This window comes from Belonocnema kinseyi, chromosome 7, assembly GCF_010883055.1.
Source record: "Belonocnema kinseyi isolate 2016_QV_RU_SX_M_011 chromosome 7, B_treatae_v1, whole genome shotgun sequence".
NCBI classification, from domain to species: Eukaryota; Metazoa; Arthropoda; class Insecta; order Hymenoptera; family Cynipidae; genus Belonocnema; species Belonocnema kinseyi.
The window spans coordinates 139,022,026-139,044,117 of NC_046663.1; the positions used below are offsets into that span (position 1 = coordinate 139,022,026).

At 33.1% G+C, this 22,092-nt stretch overlaps 1 protein-coding gene across 1 annotated transcript in view; it reads left to right on the top strand.

Annotated features, from left to right (window-relative positions):
* LOC117176693 (striatin-4) overlaps positions 1 to 22,092 on the top strand; it is a 292,342-nt gene that overhangs the window by 96,294 nt on the left and 173,956 nt on the right. The window contains exon 6 of the mRNA XM_033366947.1: positions 14,202 to 14,375. Within this exon, the coding sequence (XP_033222838.1) occupies positions 14,202 to 14,375 (174 nt within the window). The remainder of the gene's footprint in view (positions 1 to 14,201; positions 14,376 to 22,092) is intronic.

Sequence of the window (22,092 nt, forward strand, 5' to 3'; positions counted from 1 at the left end):
GGATTGCGATTTGACAACGATCAAGATGTTGAGGAATTCGTGCGCAATTGGTTGATGAATCGACCTCAAAGTTTCTACGAGCAAGGAATTAACAAGCTTCCAGGAGACTATGTAGAAAAATAATCAATAGTATTTTTGTATTGTTTTATAAATAAATAAATATTAAAAAAGAATTCCGGTTAATATTTGTTTCACCCTCGTATATGCATAGCTAACTTCTGGGTCGAAATTGTACACATTGTTTTTTTTGTATGTGTATAAAACACAGGTATGTGGGTCATATTTAACAAATATGTTTTTATTCTTATTCTAATGAAAAAAAATCATTAAACAATTTTCCAGGAATATATTGCAAATTTGGTTAATTTCTTGGGACTTAAATTTTTCCTGCAATTTTTTGAAAATCTGGCAAAATTAGAAAAAATACTTCAAAATCTTCCCTATTTTATTTTAAAAATTAAAAAAAAAAAATTCAATATTTTTCAAAATAATTTTTCCACAAGAAATTAATTTTTAGTTTTTCTAGGAATTTCGATAAAATTGTTGTATTCTTTTGACACTGAAAATGAAGAATAGGATTACCCTGATATAATGTTTTGTTAGTAAGTTATTTGCCTTTTATTAATATTAATTTTCGTCAGTTGTTTCTTCCTGACGATTATACTTTTAGTTAAGCATTTCATTATAAGGTTGCAAAATCAACAATTTTATGAAGAAGTAATCCTTTGTGTTTGATATATCCACTTTTATATTATTCGTTAAAAATTAATTTTTGTTTAGAAAATTATTTTTTTTTTTAATTTAAAATTTAACTAGTCAATTTTTGGCTGAAAATTGTTTTTTTTTTACAATGAAAATTCAAATAATTGGGTAAAAGTTTAACTACTTTGTTAGAAATTAATTTTTTTGCTTTACGGTTCAAATCTATGGTTGAACATTTAAATATTTTGTGGAAAATTCGTTTTTTTATTTTAATTTAACTTCTACCTGAATATGTTAGTTTTCCATTGTTTGTTGAAAATGGATCTGTTTTAGTAAGAACTTCGTATTTATTGGTAGAAAGCTCATTTTTTGGATCGAAATTTCTTCTTTATTGGTTAAACTGCAACTGTTTGATTAATGATTCATTATTGGTATTTAAAATTCTTCTCTTTGGTTCGAAATTAAACTATTTTGTTAAAGGTTTGTCTTTTTGATAAAAAATTATTACTTCAGGGCTGGCAATTCAACTGCTTTGTTGAAAATTCGTCTTGCAGGTTGAAAATTCGTGTTTTTTTAAATTAAAATTTGACCTCCTTTGTTAAAAATTCATATTTTCTTGAAAATTCAACTATTTTTTTAAATTATTTATTTACTGAAAAATGATCTTTTTTAGTTGAAGATAAAACTATTCATTTGAAAATATATGTAGAAAATTAATCATTCAAAAAGAGATGGTTATACACGGAATTCAACTCACTTTAATCATATTAAGAACAACAAATTATTAGATAGTAAAAATGTCATTATATTCGCTAAAGTTAAACGAATAAATAAAAGGAAAACTTACAAATATTTTCGATTTCAGCTTTGTGATTTTTCACAGTGGTAAAATGAACAATTATGAGAAAATGGTTTGTGGTCATAAAATCGGATTTTGGGGGCGTATGATAAATTTCGCATGTGATTCATTTTTAGAAAGGCACCCAAACAAATGAATTTTTGTGTGAAAAATTTGGAAAAGTCCTGAAATTTGTTTCCACAAACGCTAGACACTCTGGGTATGTTCTTAGGTATTTTTCTTTACATTCAGTATTTTACCTATGTCTGAAGTTATAAAAGTAACATTTATGAATAACAAGATTATTTAATTATTTATATTCAATTTTAAGAATATTTTCTTTTTATGGGATTAAATCTTTGTCAAATGTCCATATTTCCCTGCAGCTGAGCAGGTAAGCCGAGTAACAGTAACTAGAACCAAAGGCGAGGGTGCAATAAAAAAAGTTGGAGATTTTTTGTCTCTCTCGTTGCTAAGTTTCTCCCCCTGACAGGTCAAACATTTTACAAACGGAATACTACCGATTTTCGGGTATGAGTTTGTAATTATATTAGCCAGGGGGCACTAGGCTGTATTTCCGATTTTTTTATAGATGTCACTGCAGTCATTTTCGTGCTCAGTGAAACCTACCGTTTCCCCTTAAGTAGATAAATTGAATATAAGTGTAATTTTTTTACACGCTTGAATACGTAATTGTTTATTCAACATGAGTTATTCGATGATTCAGATTTTATCCTCTTTAAATTCAGATCAACTTTACTTAGTCATATATTTTAAATTAATTTAAGACCATGTGATGAGATTACCGACACTTATTTTGTTTTCTAACTTATTTTCACACGAAGTGCCACATTGAGTTGAAAATTTGGGATACAGAATTAGGAGCAAAAAGAAAGGTAAGTCTGGTCCTACATTTTTATAATTGTAAAAAAATTTTTTTTTTCTTTTTTCATAATTATTAATATTTAGGACCACATTTTCATCTCGATGTGGTGCTTTGTGTGAAAATAAGTTAGGAAATAAAAAAAGTCAATTTAAGGTGTAACATTTTTATGTTTTCATTCCTAATAGAACTGTCTTGCATTTTTTTCTCGGTTTTCTCGTTTTTATAGTGCCAAAGTTTTATTTATTTTTCTAATTTTAAGAATATAGGTGATTAATTGTGATGATAAACTTGATAAATGCTAGAATTATCTTTACTGAATAAACTGTAATTTAAATTCCTTTTTCCAAAACTACTTTTAATATTCATTTTCCCTGAATAAATAAAAATTATATTCATTGGCGACTTACAGATACATTTGTTCTCCGAAGAATCATTAATGAATTATTTTGAAAATAACTAAAAAAATGACTGTTGATCTTAAATTTCATTTAAAGTTATTTAAAAGACAAATTATTTTTCGAATCGTCTTCAGGAATTAATTTTGCTTCAAAGTTTCCTACAATGAGTTCAAAGGCTATTCGAAAGTCAATTTTGTACTAAGTATTGATTTTTTTAAAATAGTTAAATATTTAATTTTTCATTGTGTATTAGACGTGTGCAACAAAATTCTATCCGATTTCGAACCGGCATTGTACGCACTTTAAATGTCGAAAAACCGAATTCGATTCGTGCCACGTTCGAATAGAATTTTTCGATTAGATTGGCCTGTCGCTCAAATGTCGAAATCCGAACTGCGACGACCACTGTCGTCGGTCTGAATTTTTCGATTCGATCGGCCCTTCGCTCGAATGTTGAAAACCGAACTTCGACGAGCGCAGTCGTCGGGTGGAATTTTTCGATTCGATCGGCCCGTCACTCGAATGTCGAAATCTGAAATTTTACGCGCGCTGTCGTCGGTTCGAATTTTTTGATTCTATCGAGCCGTCGAACAGTGAGAGGAAATGCACTTTTTTCGTTAAAAAATATCCAGAGCCTTCAATTTTGGTCCGATTTTGAATTTGCTTTATTATTTAATAATCTTTCCACTCAAATTATGGAAAAACTGAAATCTTGTGCATTACAATATTTTACGCTTTAATAACTAATCGGCAAAACTTTATATTGTCTTAAATGAATGTCTGGGATTCATAGAATACAAATAATTCGTTCATATTCCATTTATTTGTTATAAACAAATTTTATGAAGAAATGAGCAAATAGTCTTATTATCGTTAAAAAAATGTCTGTTTGCTAAAAGTGCTTCACATTATAGTAGAAATGACATTTAATTGCAAAACTTATTGAAAAGTTTATAATAACCATTGGTATAAACAATTCTTATGGCAAAATATTAAAATTTGAGATTTTTAAAATGATAATTTCCTAGAATCGCCAGAACAGCTTAAGGTATTCCTAAAAATAATCAATATTTATTAATATTTGATAAAATATAACAATTTAGATTTTTATGAACAAATTATATATATATTTTTTATTTAGAATATAATTTGTTTCGTGGTCTTTGACTATTACAATAAAGTGGAAAATATACAATAATTAACATATTATTTGATAAATCCAAGCAGAGTGCGAAAAGTAAGATAAGATTGAATGCCTGGTACCAATGGCAAGTGTGGAAACACCTGTAAACTACCAGAACCTAGTTCTCTACCATAATCTGAACACTTTAAATGGGCTGAAAAATTATGTAAGATTGTTTCTTTATTCTTTTTTAAGGCTTTTGCGTCCAGTCCCGGCCATAAATGAACAGAGTTACACACGCAGAAAAACTCCCTTAATTGTAAAACCCAATTAAACTTAGCACCACTAGAAGCCTTAGCTGCTAAGGAGTTTAATTTCTTTAAGCAGCATACGGGATATCTTTAAACAAATTATATAAACACATTAAAAATTTTGACCCTTTCGCATAGAAAAAAAGTTTTCGCACTGGAAATGTTTTAAGCTGTTGTACGAATGACTGCTAGTCACAAAAATATTTGAGAAGTTAAAAATAACAATTGTTATAAATAATTATCGTAACAAAATCTTCAAATATTAGGTTTCATGACATTTTCTTTTTCTTTAATCGCCAGAATGGCTACGGATATTCCTAAAAAATGTATCTTTGGTTATATTTAGTAAAATATAACAATTTAAATGTTTATAAGCAATTTAGATAAACAAATTTTAAATGTTGGCAGTTTCACTTGGAAAAAGTCGGCTTTTCAATCGCAATAGACTGAGAATATATGTACCCATTCTGGTCATCAAAGAAACGTTCTTAGCTTAAAACATTTCTTGTGCAAAAAAATATATTTCTAAGCGAAGGGGCCAAGATTTAGAATTTATTGATCCAATTTGTTAAACAAAATTTAATTGTTATATTTTATGAAAAATTAATTATTTTAAGGAATATCTCAAGTCGTCATGGCAATTGAAGGAAATTATAATTTAAAAAAATTCTAATTTCCATATTTTGCCACAAGAATTGTTTTTAACAATGGTTATTAGAAACTTTTAAATTAATTTTGTATTTCAGTGTCATTCCTGCATTAATATTAAGCACTTTTAGAAGCAAATTGTTTACTAATAATAAGACTATTGATCAATTTGTTTGTAAAATTTGTTTATAACAAATAAATGGAATAATCAACAAATTATTTGTATTCTATAAGTCCATAAACATTTATTTAGGACAATATAAAATTTTCCTGATAAGTTATTAAAGCGTAAAAAATTGTCATGTACAAAATTTCAGTTTTCCCCTACTGTGGGTGGAAAAATGATTAATAAACAAATAGAGGAGACGAAAGTTCGGAGCGCCAGGATCTTTAGAATTTAATGAACTTTAATTTTAAAAAAAGAAGAAAATTCAAAATCGTACCAAAATGGAAGGTTCTGGACATTTTTGAACGAAAAAAGTGTATTTCCTTCCATTATGAGTCGATTGAATGTCGAAAATCCGACATTCGATCCGTGCTACGATCGGCTCGGTTTTTTTTCGATTCGATCGGCTCGTCGATTGATTGTCGAAAATCCAATGTGCGACTGACAAAAGGCATTTTAAGTTTCTACTTCATAATTATGATTTGGAAAACAAACCGATGCATATAGAATGCAGATTTAAGATCCAGAGAGACATGAAGACAATACTATGTCAATCTGCTAGTTATTATTATGCGACGTATATACAGGGTCATAAAAAAGTATCAGCTCCCTCCCCCTTATCAGCGAAAATATGCGTTTCCGAAAGAAGTATTTCAGACAAAAGTTTGAGGGTTTTGGACGAGGATCAGAATGACGACATGAATAATTGCGAGAATCAGGTCACTCATGTATTTTATGTGGATGGCATAAAGGTTTATGCTTGTGGAGCAATATGCAGAAAGGAAAACTTAGTGGCGTTCCCAATGAACCTGAGCTTTTGTGTATAAGTGTTATCACACATCTTGACACTGGAGAGACCTATAAATACATGGGCGTGCCCCGAATCCAAATTCAGGACTTAACATCAGTGAAGAACTTTTTTCGCAGCAGATACATAGCATGTCATGCACATGTTGTGTACCTAGTTCACATACTATCCGGGTGTCCCAATCACGCGGAAATTACTCATCTTTACATATATAACGCGGCCGTAAGATTGCTTTATTACCATCTTCGTTTCTCTTACGATGTTCGCTGCGAACCTGCCCTACCGAGCGCTCCAAGGGAGAAAAGTTAATTGTCCACAACGAGGAGTGCCAATTTTTTTGGAACAACGATTTTTGGACGGCAGTCTCCATTGCACCCTCGAGCTCTAACATCGTGCTCCAAGTCTTCGAGAAACAAATTGCATTCGTGATCGAATGCTCGGCTTTGGCCGACTACAACATCAGTCCCAAGGAGAAGGGGGAGATGTACCAAGACCTTAAAAGGGAGCTGCAAAGATTGTACCGAAAATATTGAATAAAAGTAATTCTTCTTGTGATCGGTGCTCTTGGAAGAGCGAAACTATCACTGGTTCATTACCTTAAAGCCATACCTGCGTGTCAAAAATATGCCAAGGCACTTGTGAGATGGATGCAGAAAGTTCTCATACTTGGGTCGTTTCGTGCCTCAAGAGCACGAGGGTTTCACGGCCGTAAGACGTGGCGATAGGTTTGGTTTACCGCGGTTCCTCTTGAAGCCGGTGTCATTTTGATAGATGGCAGTTGAAATAGTATATCTTTTTGCGGAAATCGCGGTATTGTGCATTTTCGTCGCAAGAGCATTAGCATTTCATTGACATGCAGGAATGTTTAACCAATTAAATCTTGGAACCTCCAAGAGAACCGATGATCAGGACGATTGGCTTAACAAAATATTTCGGGTATAACTGTCGCAACTGTCTTATAAGTTCTTTATACCGCGCTTTCTCTTTATTCGCATTGGCTGTGATGTTTTTGTTGGCTGGTGGTGAAAATTTAATAACTAGCATGGTTTGTCTCGAAGTCAAGGAAAAATATGCCAAACTTCGAGTGCACAGCAGAAACAATTGGTGAGAATATTAAATTCCAGTATATGTGGCACTTTTTATTTACGATAATTGACTTATTTAACTAGGAGCGTTTGGCAGAGCGGTATTAGGGTTAATGCCGTAAAGTGACAGAGATGGTAAAAAAGAACTCTTAGTTCCGACGGTATTCTAGAGTAGAAATGACCGTCTTGACACGCCAAAATGAAACCCTCTATGCCCGACATTTATCCGAGCGGTTTGATGATTGTAAACGTTGGCTCACACATCAACTGATCCTTCACATTTCTGTGAAAGATTCCGTGCGTCCTTGTGTCGCGGAGCTGTTCGTAGAATTTTTTCTCCTGTGCTTTTTTAATCCGCGCCTTCAGGAGTGAGCAAGTCAAGGCCAAGTGTATCAACAGCCTCATCCGCTGCTTTGTGCCGAAACGCTCCTTTGCCCACTCCTTCATCTTACTTTAAATACTGAGGAAATAGAAAATAGGTTTTTGAAATTGATGATGTAGGTAAATGGTATTTTTATTCGCAGTAACTCTCATAACCACGAAACATTACAACTTTAAACATACAGCCCGATGCAACAGAAATGCCACCTGCTGAAGAAATAGTATAAAAATGAGTAGGTTACATCCTACTCATTTTTATGCTATTTTTTCGGCAGACTAATCTGACTAATCTGAGTAATCTGAGGTTCGTATTCCGAACTGGCTGTTTTCTGTTTAGCATTTAACTACACGACCTAATAACCATCAAGAGGGCAGTAACGTATCATGCTTTACAAGAACGGTATCACCGATCACAAGATTTACCTCTTTGTGGAACCATTTATAGCGTTTTTCTAAATACTTAAAATAATCAACAGCCTGTCTTCTCCAGTAAATCTCAGAAATTTGTTGTACTAACTGCCATCGATTTAACTGATGTACCGAAGTAAATGCCAATGACGGTTATGAAACAATGGTCAAAGGGGCTCCAATCAGAAAATATCTAGGTGTTAAATAGGAAAAGTATTCAGGATCATGCGAAAGAGGGGCAATAGGACGGGAATTGAGGGATGCTTATATACGAGTATGCAGAGTATAAAACTTTACGTAGATAAGAGTATGAGCATCTACAATTCTTTTTAGATGGTGTTTAAGACTCTGAACTCCAGCCTCCCACAAACCCTCGAAATGAGGGGCGAAAGGATATGTGAAATGCCAAGAAGTACCCTGAATTGCAACCTCATGCAAATTAGTATCTAGTCTAAGATTCGAAAGGTAATTTTTTCATTCCTGGTCAGCACCATGGAATGTCGTACCATCATTACTGTACAAGTGTACAGGTCTTTTTCATCTTGAAGAAAATCGTTGGAAGGCGGCGAGAAAAGCGTCCGACGAATAATAATCAGAAACAAGTTCTAAATGGACAGCTCGCGTAAAAAAATTAACGAAAAGTGCTACCTAACTTTTGTAACTTTTTCTGTCGGGAGCAAAGCGAACAATAAATGTAGGGTGAAAATTCAAAAGTGTATAAGAGCCATTTTTGAAATTTTCTGAACCGGAGGAAAAACTTTTGGATTCTGACATTTTTCAATATTTTAAAATTTGTGAAATATTATTAGTAGATTATCATAAAATATATAATGTCTGAAAATTGTAAGCACTTTCGATTAAAATTACGAAAAATAGAGTCTTTTTAAATTTGACTACGTATAAGTAGAGGGGGCCTGGAAATTCAAAACTTTATAAGAACCAATAATGATCACGTTATATCGGGCGCTCGCAATGGAACTTTAAAACGCATGTACTAAAATGCATAGAAATTTAAGGGAAAAAAATTAGTTTTCGATTTATTCAAAAAAATTTTTACGAATATTATATTATTTACAGCATTATGCATTGTGGAAATTAATATTTAATAAAATGAATGTCCGATCGACCCATAATATTGCGATGTTTCGGTTTATTATATGAAACGTACATGCTATAGAACTTCGGAAGTTACTGTTAGAACATGGAACTTCCATTAGGTTCCATTAGCTTTTATATAGTTTTGAATTTCCAATATGCCTCGACTTCCCAATACGCGATTTTAAAATAATTCTCAAAGGAAAACTATTTCGAATTTTGCACTGCTTTTAAGGGCAAAATAACAGCCTCCGATTGTAGATAAAAGATTGGAGAAAAAAAAACCGATTTTGAAAAATATGCTCTTATACACATTTGAATTTTCATCCTTCAAATGGGCCTGCATAATTCACATCAGAGTGTGAATGGTCGATTTAGGGTGACTCGAAATGCAGGTAATTCCTCCATAAACTGTTCAGAAAGAGCCGCTTTTCACGTGTGCACACAAGGTAACCTTTGATCAATCGGCTAACCAAATATGAAGCTCGTAAAATCCAGTAACGCTGTCTGAGCGTATGTAAGGTTGCACTTTTTAACATCGAGTTTTTTCTTTTTAAAATTTGACTGCCTACAAGTAGAGGGGATTTGGAAATTCGAAACTTTATAAGAACCAATATTCTTGGTTTTAGGCTTTTATCTCAAGAGGAAAGGAATTTTCTGGCACACATTTAATCCAAAATATCAAAGCTTTTTGGATTTTAATCACATAAAGAGACATAGTTGAAAATAGAAGTTTAGGCTTAGTAATTTTTCAGTGCTTATAGACAAAGGCATCCATAAATCTCTTACAATAAGCTGTTACGACAAGCAATTTTGACCAAGAGGAGAATGTAAACCACAAGTTGAATAGACTTTTGGTGCCCGCTGTTTTAAATTTAATTCCGAGGGTTTGCGTTGCGATAACCAGGTCATTTTGAGGATTGCAAAGCTCACCAATGTGGGCCATGCCACCACAAGGAATGCCTGAGTAATTTTGAGAGTAATAGTCCCCAAATAGCGCAGTCAGTGGGATTATCTTTAATAAATGTATCGCCATTTGGCGCGAGGTACTTTCTCATGAATTAGAGAAATTCTACTGGCCACAAACGCAGGCCAATTGTAAGGATGTTTTCCTAGCCAAGCCAAAACTGACAGAATATGTGTGACAGTAAACTGGTATATTATCCAACGACATAGTTTCTATGGTGAATTTCAGTGTCTTAGTTAGCAAAGCAGCCCCACATAACTGCAAACGAGGAATTAATACATATTCAACTAAAGCGAATAAACGAAAGCTGAATACGCATTTGATAAAGCTTCAGAAATGGCATGAAGGTCGAATTCAGAGATTGCCTGTGATTTTCGTGTACATCTACAGTCATCACAGAGTGTTACCTATTTTAGGAATTCGTCACCTTCTTCGCCTATTTTGGGGCTTCTCATTTTATGTCACCTTTTTTCAGTTGACAAAGTGAAATTATATTCAAAATTACAAATTGCAGTGCCTTGGAGTTTATTCACTGATGACTGGTCTCCTACTGCATTTGAATAATTGCGCGTTTAGTTTTAACTGTTAAATTCTAAGTATCCAGAAATCAAACGATTCGGACAAAACGCTCTGGCTATCACTCATGGGAACGTCCACGTCTAAAGAGGCTTCTCGCTATCTTCTCAAATCCTAACTGAAGACAAAAGTAGAATTACTGAAAGAGCTCTCAACGCGAAATTGTTTATCGTGGATAGTGTAAAAAATATAACAAAATGGTATATAAGGTACCCATGAAAGATGATTTAATCAAGCTTTCACGAGGTGCCTATTGATCATATGAAATGTATTTAGAAAAAGAATAGTTTCTTGCTCAACGAGAAGCTGCAAAGAAAGCTATGGATACAGAAAACAATCGGAAGTTTTAGGATTCGGGTGGCATTGCATCCACTTATTCATATAATTAAAAAAATCTTTCAATTAATTTACTTTTTTGTTACCTGGGCTGCCCAGTTAGGGCCCAATTAGAAGTTGGGGTAAACTGGACCGATTTCCACATGGCATTCATATTTTTTGGTAGAACATTAATTTTGCTTGAAAATTTAACTATATGGCTACAAATTTATGTATTTAGTTGAAAATTGAACTACTATGTTGAAAATTTGTTCTTATTAATATTTTTTTGTTGAAAATTAAATCACTTTCTGAATAATTCAACTGTTTTGTAGAAAATTTTCGTTTTGGCTTGAAAATTGTACAATTTGGTATAATATTCAACTGTTTAGTCATTTTCTTGGTTGGAAATTTAACCCTTTTTGAAAATTTTTTTTGTTTAATTTGAAAATTTTTCTCTTTTTGTGCATATTTAACCTTTATTGTTGCAAAAGAAAATTTTTTGGTTGACAATGAATCTGTTTTAGTTGAAGTTTGAAATATTTTATTGAAAGTTCGTCTTTTTGATTCAATTCAACTATTTTTAAATTAAAAATGAAAATCTTTATTTCGTTGCAATATAAACTAATTAAATGTGTATTTAGAATTTATCTTTTTTGGTAGGAAGTTTTGTACTAAATCCTCCCTTACCCCAAATCGGCTTGTGCAATTTTTGGATTACCGCTAGATTCACAATAAAATGTAGTTGGCAAAAATTATTTAAGATGAGGGCGGGGGAGGGTAAAATTTATGGACCTTATAACAAAGTGGACACGTGTTTAAAACTTCAGAACAAAAGTTTGCGTTATTTATACGCGGCCCCTTGCTTGACATAGAGCATAATTTTCGTACCCACAGCGAAATTTTATTAAATTCGGAAAATTAAACATATTTGACCTCATTTCGACGCCTTCGGATAATTTTTCATTTCAAAAAGTCAATAGAAATTTTAATTTATATTAAAGCGTAACACCTTTTCAGCAATAGTCATTTTCGATTATCAAAAATCTGTTATCTTTTCAAAATGTTTTTTTTTTTAATTGTTTGCGTCAAAATGTTTGTTTTTTGAATTGAAATTTAAACAAATTAAAAAAATTATTTATTAAAATTTCTAAGAAGACTAACAATTTTGTAAGAAATGTAAAAAAATGTATAGTTTTAAATTATAGTCTTAAAACGCGATTATATTGTTTTACGAGGATGGATATACGCGAGGTGCCATGGTATTGTTTGATGTTATAGAGATAATGCCTTATAATGTAGAAAAATGATCAAATTTGGTTTGATTCTATTCTGTATATGGAGATAACTACACAAAATTGGCCGCAGAGGGGCCACTTATATTGACAGCTGTGCTTCCTCTGGAAGAAATTACTCTCTGCTTCCTCATATCATTTTTGAAGATTTCATTTAAAGACTATTTAACAAGGAAGGCTTTCAATTAAAGACTATATAATATTTATCGGTGAAATTCAATTTCTATCTTTGCGAAATAATAACAATACTTTTATGTATAATCCTACAAACTTGCATATTATACATTTTAAGAAGAAAAAAATACTTGGATAGAAATAAAAATTTAGTTCTAATTCCTGGAGTTATTTTTACGTAGAATTAATCGACGCAGTTTAATTTTAACCTACAATCAGTATTGATTAATTGTATAAAATTATTTGATAAGAAAGTGCGGTAAGAATATGAAAATGTAATACGTTTTTCTTTATCCACTGTGAAGAAAAATTGATGTTCTTTTTATTTATTGCACCCGAGTGTGAAATTTCTATTATAGAATTAAATATTTACTCAGTTACAAAATTAGCATGAAAATTAATTTTAGTGGTAAAACTTTGATGTTATCAATAATTTCTTTTTAGTACAAATAAAATAAGGAATAGTCTTTCAAAAGTGTTATTTTATATTAATTTGTTATTTTGTCAATTGTGCCAGAATCCCTGCTTCTAATTTACAAATGCTTTCAGAACACAGCGAAGAGCAAACGATGCAACATATCGCAAAACGGCAAAGGCTTGTTTTTATAGAATTCTTTAAACGTACAAAGTTTTATATCAAAAATTTTTCAAATCTTTGGTTTACAAGAAGAATTAGAAAATCTGATTATATGAAGAAAAAAATTCTCCTGGCGACAAAACTTATTTAACCCACATCAAACTCACAAAGATATCTTCATTATGAAACTAAAAATTTAAAACGAAATTGGCAAAAAATATATTATTGTGTTTTTTTAAAGCAACTTTTCATATTTTTAGAAAAATCACCGCTATTTTATTTATTTTGAAGTTTCTAATATTTTGTAGTGGATTCCAAAATAACACTAGAAATGATGTCAAAATTAAAAAGAAAACGATAAATATCTTAATTAGATCCAAAGTTATTGAAGATTTAAAAAGCTAGTCAATTGAAGAAGGAAACCAAGCTTCCTTGTCTGTTATTCAGTTGAGCATTTAAAAAAATATATATATACTGCATTTGTCGATTTTGCTTATATTCTTATTCGTTTAATTCATTTAACTGAAGAAAATATTAAGAAAATATTAAATTTACTAATTTCTTCATTCAACTTTCTAAAATATTGTTATATAATAATTTTATTTTGTTACATTTGTTATTATAATATTTCGTTTTCTCTTAGGTTTTTTATTTTTTCAATAGAGTTCCGACTTCCAATTTATTATAAAGTTATTTGATATGTATTTTTTATTAAAAAAGGTTATTCTTAATATGTAGTACCTATTAAACATTTTATTAAAAGCATATACTTATTAACACATGTCTAATACCTATTGTTAATAACAAAATGTGTAAAGTTGTAATTTAATATGAAATGAAATTTTGAAAATACAGTGATATATAGCACTTTTAAAATAATGTTTTTTCAATCATCCTTTTATACTTCAATGCCTTATATATTTTTAAATTATCAATTACCCATCAAGGAATTGTTGGTCTTAATTTTGTAAACTAAAATTATCTGGAATGTTTTTATTTAATATTAATTTTTGAGTTTCCCTTAAGACTAATGCTTCTCTGGAACATGACGAATGTGTGCCGCTCGACGGATTAGTTTACCCCGCTAAGTGGAACTTGTAAGCGACAACTACTTTTCTCGGTAGTCGGATAGGGCTGCGCTATACTTATCGTTAAAAACATCGAATCACCAATCCGCTACGAATTTTTCTTTCTATCTTTTTTAAACTCGCTCTGTCTTCATCGTTATGAAAATGCAGAGACATGTACAAATCGAACTTTGGCGTCACACTGTGCATATCGAGCCCTCGTTTGTAACTTACGGGACAGTCGGCTAGATACTGCTCAAAACGCGTATTTTTCCTTGTGTCCATAGAGACGTGAGAACACGCAATTTTTATGAATGCGTTCTGAAAATTTAATTAATACTTTCATATTTCTTTCGATGATGAAAACTGTTATTTTTTCAGAGCAAAGTACCACAAATTGAAGTTTGGAACTGATTTAATAATTCAAGATGGAAAACCACCTGGTTGTGAAGAAAGTACTTGTACCGGCTCAGAAGGAGGAGCTGGCGATGCAGAAGTGTCATTTACGTCGGTTAGTAATATAACATGGAGAAGAAGTCGGCAGCTCTTACGACAGTAAGTATTAATTATTATTTCTTTTATTCAAAACTTTTACTCGGGTGAAGTCGGTTATACATCATAGCCACGGACTAAGTCAAGTGACTGTAAAGATTAGGATGTTATAAGTAAATCTGATACGATGTTTAAAACCTCCTGCGATGATGTTGTAGGTATACAATTACGAGCGGCCGCTAGCGTTGGAGGTGACTATTGTCACCTCTGGATGCTTTCTTAGAGCTACCATTTGCCACTCTACAGGTTTTTAGTCGCTTGCTTCCTGATGGTCAAGAAATTTTCTTACAGTGCGACAGGTGTTTAATAAAACCGCCTTCTGAGCTGTTGCCAATACCTTACTGACCCCTAAATGTTTAAGATGTTCAGTGCATCTTGCGTACACATTGCCTGTAGCCGAAATCACAATGGGATGTATAGATGCATGATTTACATTCATACACATGGTCTTTACTTCATGTCTTAACTCGCTATATTTGTGGATCTTGGTTGTATAGGTTGAATTCAAATTTCGGTTAAGTGCACAAGCAATCCCAATATAAGATGTAATATTCGCTTTCTAAAATGGGCACTGGAATGTATCTATAGAAAGGCATCCATTCTTCTAAGATTCCTAGGTTTAGGACAAGTTGTTGATGTATAATACCCGCTATATCATTATGTCTGTGCGTATACACTCTCTGAGCCATTATGTGCCAGCCATCAATAATGTGCTCGATGGATTTTTGTGGTACCTCCACATAATCGGCACCGGTCAACCACATCCTGATGTAACACGTGTTTGCGATAATTCCTGATGTTGACAACCTTAGCCTGTATTGCAATGACGAATCCTCCCTTCTCTGGATACAGTACACCCTTTCTTAGTCAAAAATTGAATGCCTCACTGTCCACTTCATGTTGATTTAACGTTTTGGGGTGCTCGTCGTGAATAGCTTTCTGCCTCCATTGTATTTCTAATTCCTCTATGGTTTCTGCCCTGATATTCAAGGTCCAACCTGAGGACAAATTTAAGGGCGTGTATTCAAGATCCGCTTGACAGATGGTTTTGTAAAGCGCAACATTTCGTTTACTATTCAAACAGTCTCATAACTGTATAACTTGTGACTCCCACAGTTTTTGACATCTACAACGCCCCTACCCCCTATATGTCGTGGTAGAACTACCCTTTCAATCGCTGAAATTGTGTGGTGCATTCGGTGTTTCGTCATTTCTACGTGGACGATTCTATTTAACTTTTCTATTTAACTTTTCATGGAGTATGTGAGGATAGGGATGGCATATGTGTTGATTGCCCTGATTTTGTTTGCAGAGTTGAGAAAACTCTTCATAATCAATCTGTGTGTCGTCTTAACTATCGTATGCTGAATACCCTTAGATTCAAGAATACCCAGATATTTATATAATTCGCCTGCAGCCATTGCCTCGATGTCATTTTCGAACTCGTTCTCTAACTCTGCGTTCCCTAATTCCCCTCTGATTGAATGCACTATTCTGCATTTATCTAGTCCGAATTCCATGTGGATATCATTGGAAAACGGCTTTGTGACATCGATTACTTGCTGCAGTTCTTGGGCTGAACTCGCGTACAACTTCAGGTCATCCATGTACAGCAGATGGGTCACTAGATGACCATCCTCATTATCATGTATTCTGAACCCATGAGACATGCTGTTTAGTGTTTTGCTCAAGGGGTTCAACGCTAAACAGAACTATAGTGCACTGAAGGAGACTCCTTGAAATATACCCGTCGTATTGCGTATTGATCTAGTTATCACTGATTGTCCATGATCAAAATACAAAATATAGTCAATGTATGCCATGTGTAAGTTCCTTTCATGATACCGAGCTTGAGTCATGGCAACAGTGTCTATAGTGACTAGACCTTTACAGCCTCGTGAGTTTTTACAACATCCTTTTTGTTCTTCTGTAAGGATGTCATTCTCAAAGCAATGAGAACACACCTTATCGGCAATGATAGCTGTAAGATATTTATAAATTGTTGGAAGACAGGTTATCGTTTGAAAGTCAGATGAATTTTGAGCGTCTGATGGCCCTTGCTTTCTCCAGTTTGAACCACGCAGTGTACAAATTGCATCTGTTCATTTTCCCACAAGCACCCGACCAGTAGGTAGTCATATCTTCTAATTGAGGGACTCCGGTGTCTTGCTGGTTATTTTGCTTTACACTCAGTTCAGGATAGAACCTTCTTTGATCTGCCTGAAAGTTTTGATTTTGTTGCCTTCGTGAACTACTTTTCTTGTACCGACACATTCTGGCAGTAAGAACATCAAGTCTCTGCCGTTGAGAGTCCATAATCTCATCCACTATTGCTGGCGTTAATGTGTCGATGTGCCGAGGATGGATGATTTTAGTAACATGGCTTATCCGCTTTCTGGTTCTATACCCTTTTTTATATTGAGTTAATCGGCCCAATTTGCACGTTACTTTGCTGACATCTATATCCAACCTGATCTTCCGTGGTGGATCTTGATCCCTTGCTGGGACAAAAACTGCATTTGCAGGCCTAGTTTTGCGGCCCAACGTTCTAACGCTTGCCACAGCTGCACAGTATACAAGAGTTTAAACCTCTAACGCAGTTTGTGTTGCGTCCAAATACGTAGGTAAAACCTTGCTGTTGACGTGTTTTATTAGTGCACTCAGATCACTTGTGATGTTCAGTTTGGGCAGAGAATGCCTTAGTGTTGGTTCTACATATCTGAACTCTAGTAAAGCATAACCACAATTCCTTTTAAGGTGCTGCAGTTTTCTGTGATTTCGCTATGAACATCATTGTTATTAATATCCAGATGTGGTTCTAGTGGTTCCGGTACATGATTTTCATTATCCCTAGCACCTATGCCTTCAGCTTCAATCAAGTCTTCGTTGTCCACATCTTCCAAGCCGAGTTCATTAATAGGAAGCTGCTGTTCCACTTCCATTTTGATAGCAGCTGTTTCAACAGCCGAAAGCAATCTGTTTACAGATATTGAGCGTTTTTGATCTGCCAGATTCTGCTCATTTATTTTTGTGGCTAACTCTAAGTTATTAAGTAAGAAGAGTCTATGATTTTATCTCGTCACACTTTGCCCACATTTCTCTGCCAAAAAATAAAGGTGCATAACATCTCTGTTCATATGGTATGTCCATTTTTTTCGCATTTTTGGTTGCTGAACCTCTGCTTCTGCTTCTGGTTGTATAAGGCCATCCACCTCTGGAGGATATGGTGGTGTTGGATTATCAATAGGTTGAGGATGAACATCAATTGCTACTGCTTGACCGTTTGTCGCGGCTTCCTCTAACTGATGTTCATTGCCGTCGTTTTGCCACGCCAAATTAATCTGTTGTTTAATCTCCATTGCTCGGTCTTCTGTCACGTGTAGATGAGTCCTGATGTCTTTCACCTTAGCGATAAGATCTCTTAGTGCGACTTTCTGCATATTAGGATACTTTGCAGCAAATTTCGTGCTTAAATTGTGTCCTTTTTCCATTTTCGTTTCAAACTTCGCAGTTTCTTAATAGAGACGCACCAATTTCTCTTTCATCGTGGTATTGAATTGATGCTCTCCCACCGTATTTCTGTCGAGCTGGTTGGCTGCAATTAGCTAATACTAGCCAAAGCATCCTCAGCAGGCACCGTTGATGTTCCACTGCTTACAGTTTGTCGCAGATGTTCTTGATGGCTAGCCGTTTTATTAGTGCGATCTGTCTGACCATCTCGCAACTCACCACCGCGACACCAACGCGAGAACACATTATATATTATTATTATTATCCAATAATTTGTTTTTTCGACATAAGGTCGGTACAAATGAGAGTAGCAATACAAAATAAAAATATAAAGAAAAAGTAATATTGTGCAACCAGATTAAGCAGTAGAATAAAATGAAGTAACTTGCAAAAATTGTACAAGAGAAAAAATTATTTAAGGGTGTCAAAACAGTCACGTGTCAGAATGAATGCTCTTATTTGTAGAATCGACCGGACATACAATGCAACTGCGCAGCTCGTGTGGACAATTTAAAAGAGTTTGAAAGACTCAGCCAATAGTGGCTATCGACTCTCGTGGTTGCTGGGCGACCTAAGATTGATATTCTTGAGTGAGAATAGGCAGGACAAACAGCTAGCAAATGATAAAGGTCCTCTGATAGTGACAGGTTACATATGGGGCAGGGTGTAGCAGGATCATAAGTAAATTTATATTCTCCATAACGTATACAACCCCTGATATGCCCAGAAGTTTAAGTTTAACATTAATAGAAGTTATATAAAAAGGCAATCTAAGAGGCAGATATGATTGAAAGTCCGGATACAGTTTAAGATGTGGGAAAACTTGGAGACTACTTAAGTGGAGGGATCTTTCATAGTCGGAACGCCAGAGATAATCAGAAAAGTTATTTAGAAAAGCATCTATATTTTCAACAAGTGATGCGGAATCCAAGTCAAGCCAGCTTTTCTCCATGTTACACAGGGTGAACATTTTTTTGTGCTGGAGAACCCATTTATACTATGTCATATGGCAATAACTTTTGATTTTGTTTCGTTGACCGTTAAAAAATTGCTGATAAAGTATTGAGTGATAAGGTTAATTTTTGCTTGTAAGTCAGCTTGAGAGTAAGCGAATATGATTATGTCATCAGCAAAAGCAAGTAGGATAACGTCACATAAATGATCTATTGAAATTCCATGCATACCGTGATTACGTAAGTGTTCTTCTAGATCATATATAAAACGTGCCAAAAGGAGAGGACTAAGGATCTCACCTTGAAGCACCCCACAATTTACCTTTACGGACGAAGTCAGACTCTCGCAAGTGCGAATAGATATGTTAGCGTTATCATAGAGATTTTTTATGATTCGTATAAGTTTAGTGGGCATGCCTATCCTTAGAAGTTTGCTCCTTAGGTGACAGTGGTTACTGAGTCAAAATCCTTTTTGAAATCTATATAAAAAGCAAAGATTTGTCGCTTTGGGATAGACAGATGAATTTGAATTAAAGAAGTTAGGGTATAAATATTATCAATACAACTTCTTCCAGGCCTGAAGCCAGGCTGATTTTCTGGGTGAATGTTTGCCTCTTTGACCCACGCAGTCAATATCGTCAACAGGATCTGAGAGAAGATCTTAGTAATACTATTTACAAGGGCAATTTCTCGGTAATTATAAGGGTGAGATTTATCACCCTTTTTATACACCATAAATGCATGCATTTTGGTCCAGCTAGCTGGGACTTTTTCCTTAACCCAGATCCCGTTGAAGAGGCGCCCTAAGTACTCTACCCAATTTTCTGGATGGTTTTCGAAAAATGCATACGGAATCCCACCCTCGCCCGGCGCTTTATTGCAGTTACATTTCAATAATTCATCAATCGAGATATCGCAGTCCATTAAAGGTAGTGGTGCCGTTCGATACAATACTGTATCGTGATCGGGTCAGGATCGCGTCGGTTTTATCTTGGGTCGGGATCGTGTTTCTGATACCCGTGTTCGGTTTTGTCTCGGCTCGGCTTTGGTTCGTTCAAATTATTCTTGCTCAAATTATTCATAAATTTAATTATGCATTTGTTAATTTTACGAACAATTTATATAAACAAATGCACATTATCTGCGTTTTTAAGCAAAAATTAATCTTTTTTCTGTCTGACCTTGTTCAAATCACATTCACAAATTTAGTTATGCATTAAAATTTGTTAATTTCACGAACAAATTATAGAAACAAATTGCACATCTTGGGTGTTATCAAGCAAAAATAAATCGTTTTTTCATCTGATCTTGCTCAAATCATATTCACAAATTTAGTTGTGCATTAACGTTTGTTTATTTTACGAACAAATTATATAAACAAATGCAAATTTTGTACTTTGCCAAGCAAAAATAAATGGGGTTTTTCTTCCTATCTTGCTGAAATAATATTTGGAATGACGTTTAATGGAAACATTTTGCTACGAATTAATTTTTTTTTATTTTATTAACAAATTATACATAAAGAAATGCACATTTTCGGCGTTTTCCAGCTAAAATAAATCGTTTTTTTATTTGACCTTGCTGAAATCATTCACAAATTTAGTTGTGCATTAACATTTATTTATTTTACGAACAAATTATATAAACAAATACAAATTTGTACTTTTCCAAACAAAAAAAAAATGATTTTTTTTCTTCCTACCTTGCTGAAATAATATTTCGAATGACGTTTAATGGAAACATTTTGATACGAATTAATATTTTTTAATTGTATTAAAAAATTACACATAAAGAAATGCACATTTTCGGCGTTTTCCAGCTAAAATAAATCGTTTCTTTATCTGAATTTGCTCAAATCATATTTACAAATTTAGTTATGCATTAACATTTGTTAATTTTACGAACAAATTATATAAACAAATGCACATTTTCGGCGTTTTCCTGCAAAAATCAATCGTTTTTTTTATCTCAACTTGCTCAAATCATATTCACAAATTTATTTATGCATTAAAATTTGTTAATTTTACGAACAAATTTTATAAACAAAATTTAAGTACATATTTAGGTTGAGCATATTCATTATTTTATATTAAATTCGTATTTTTGGTTCAATATTTAAGCATTCCAGTTAAATATTCATAATTTTTGTTCAAAATTCATCTTTTTGGTTGAAAATAAAACTTCCATTTTTTGTTGATAGATGATGTTTTTAGTTTGAAATTTAAATATTTTGTTGAAAATTGATCATTTAAATTAAAAATTCGACTATGTATTTAGTTGATAACTCATGTAATTTGTTGAGAAATAGTAGAAATGTCTTTTATAATTGAACATTTAAGTATTCACGATAAAGAGTTAAAGGTTTCTAGTTGCAAATTTAGCTATTTCAGTTTAAAATTTAACTACATAATTGAATGAAAATTTATTTTTCTGTTTGAAAAATAAAACTATTCTCTTCATGATTTGTGTCTTAGCTTGAATAATAACGTTTCTAAAAACATATTGAACTTTCTGGTTTTCGAGTAAACATTCGTCACTTTATTTTTGATAATTCAGATCTTTTCTGAACAATTTTTCTTTTCGGTGTAAAACGAAACGTCTTAGTTGAAAATTCAACTCCATATTTTAAAATTGAGGTGAATTGTTGTAAGTTTATTTTATTTTTTATAAATGTAACTATTACTTAGAAGAAACGTTCTTCTTGGTTGAAAATTGATTTTATAATTAAAAATGTAATTATTGCATTTCAAGGTTCATCATTTTATTTGAAAAGTAATTTTTTGAATTAAAAATGCAGGATTTTTATTGAATTTCGTTCTTTTTGAAGTAGAAAATTAATTTTTTAAATTAAAAATGTAACTGTTTCATTTCTCTGTAGGAAATTTATCTTCTTGATTTAAAAATGTACCTCTTTGTCTAAAAATTCATGTATTTGGTGAAAAATAAGTCTTAAGTTTTTATGTAGAAAATGAAAGTACTTTAATAAATGTTTAGGGTACGAACGAGTTGATTCCGGTACGTTTCTTTTTATTTTCACAAAAACAACCCTGCATTTCACCAAAGATATTATAAGCCTAGATGCGGCACGTGTATAGTTCGAGGAACTAATTGTAGACAGCGCTCCCGGCGAAAATCGCCCGATTCCCCCATGCCTCTCAACCCGAAGATCGCACCAACCAACTACTTTGCCCCTGCAATCTTCACCCGTCGAACAAGTCCATCAAATAGCTGATACTAATTCGGTAAATACTAAATAC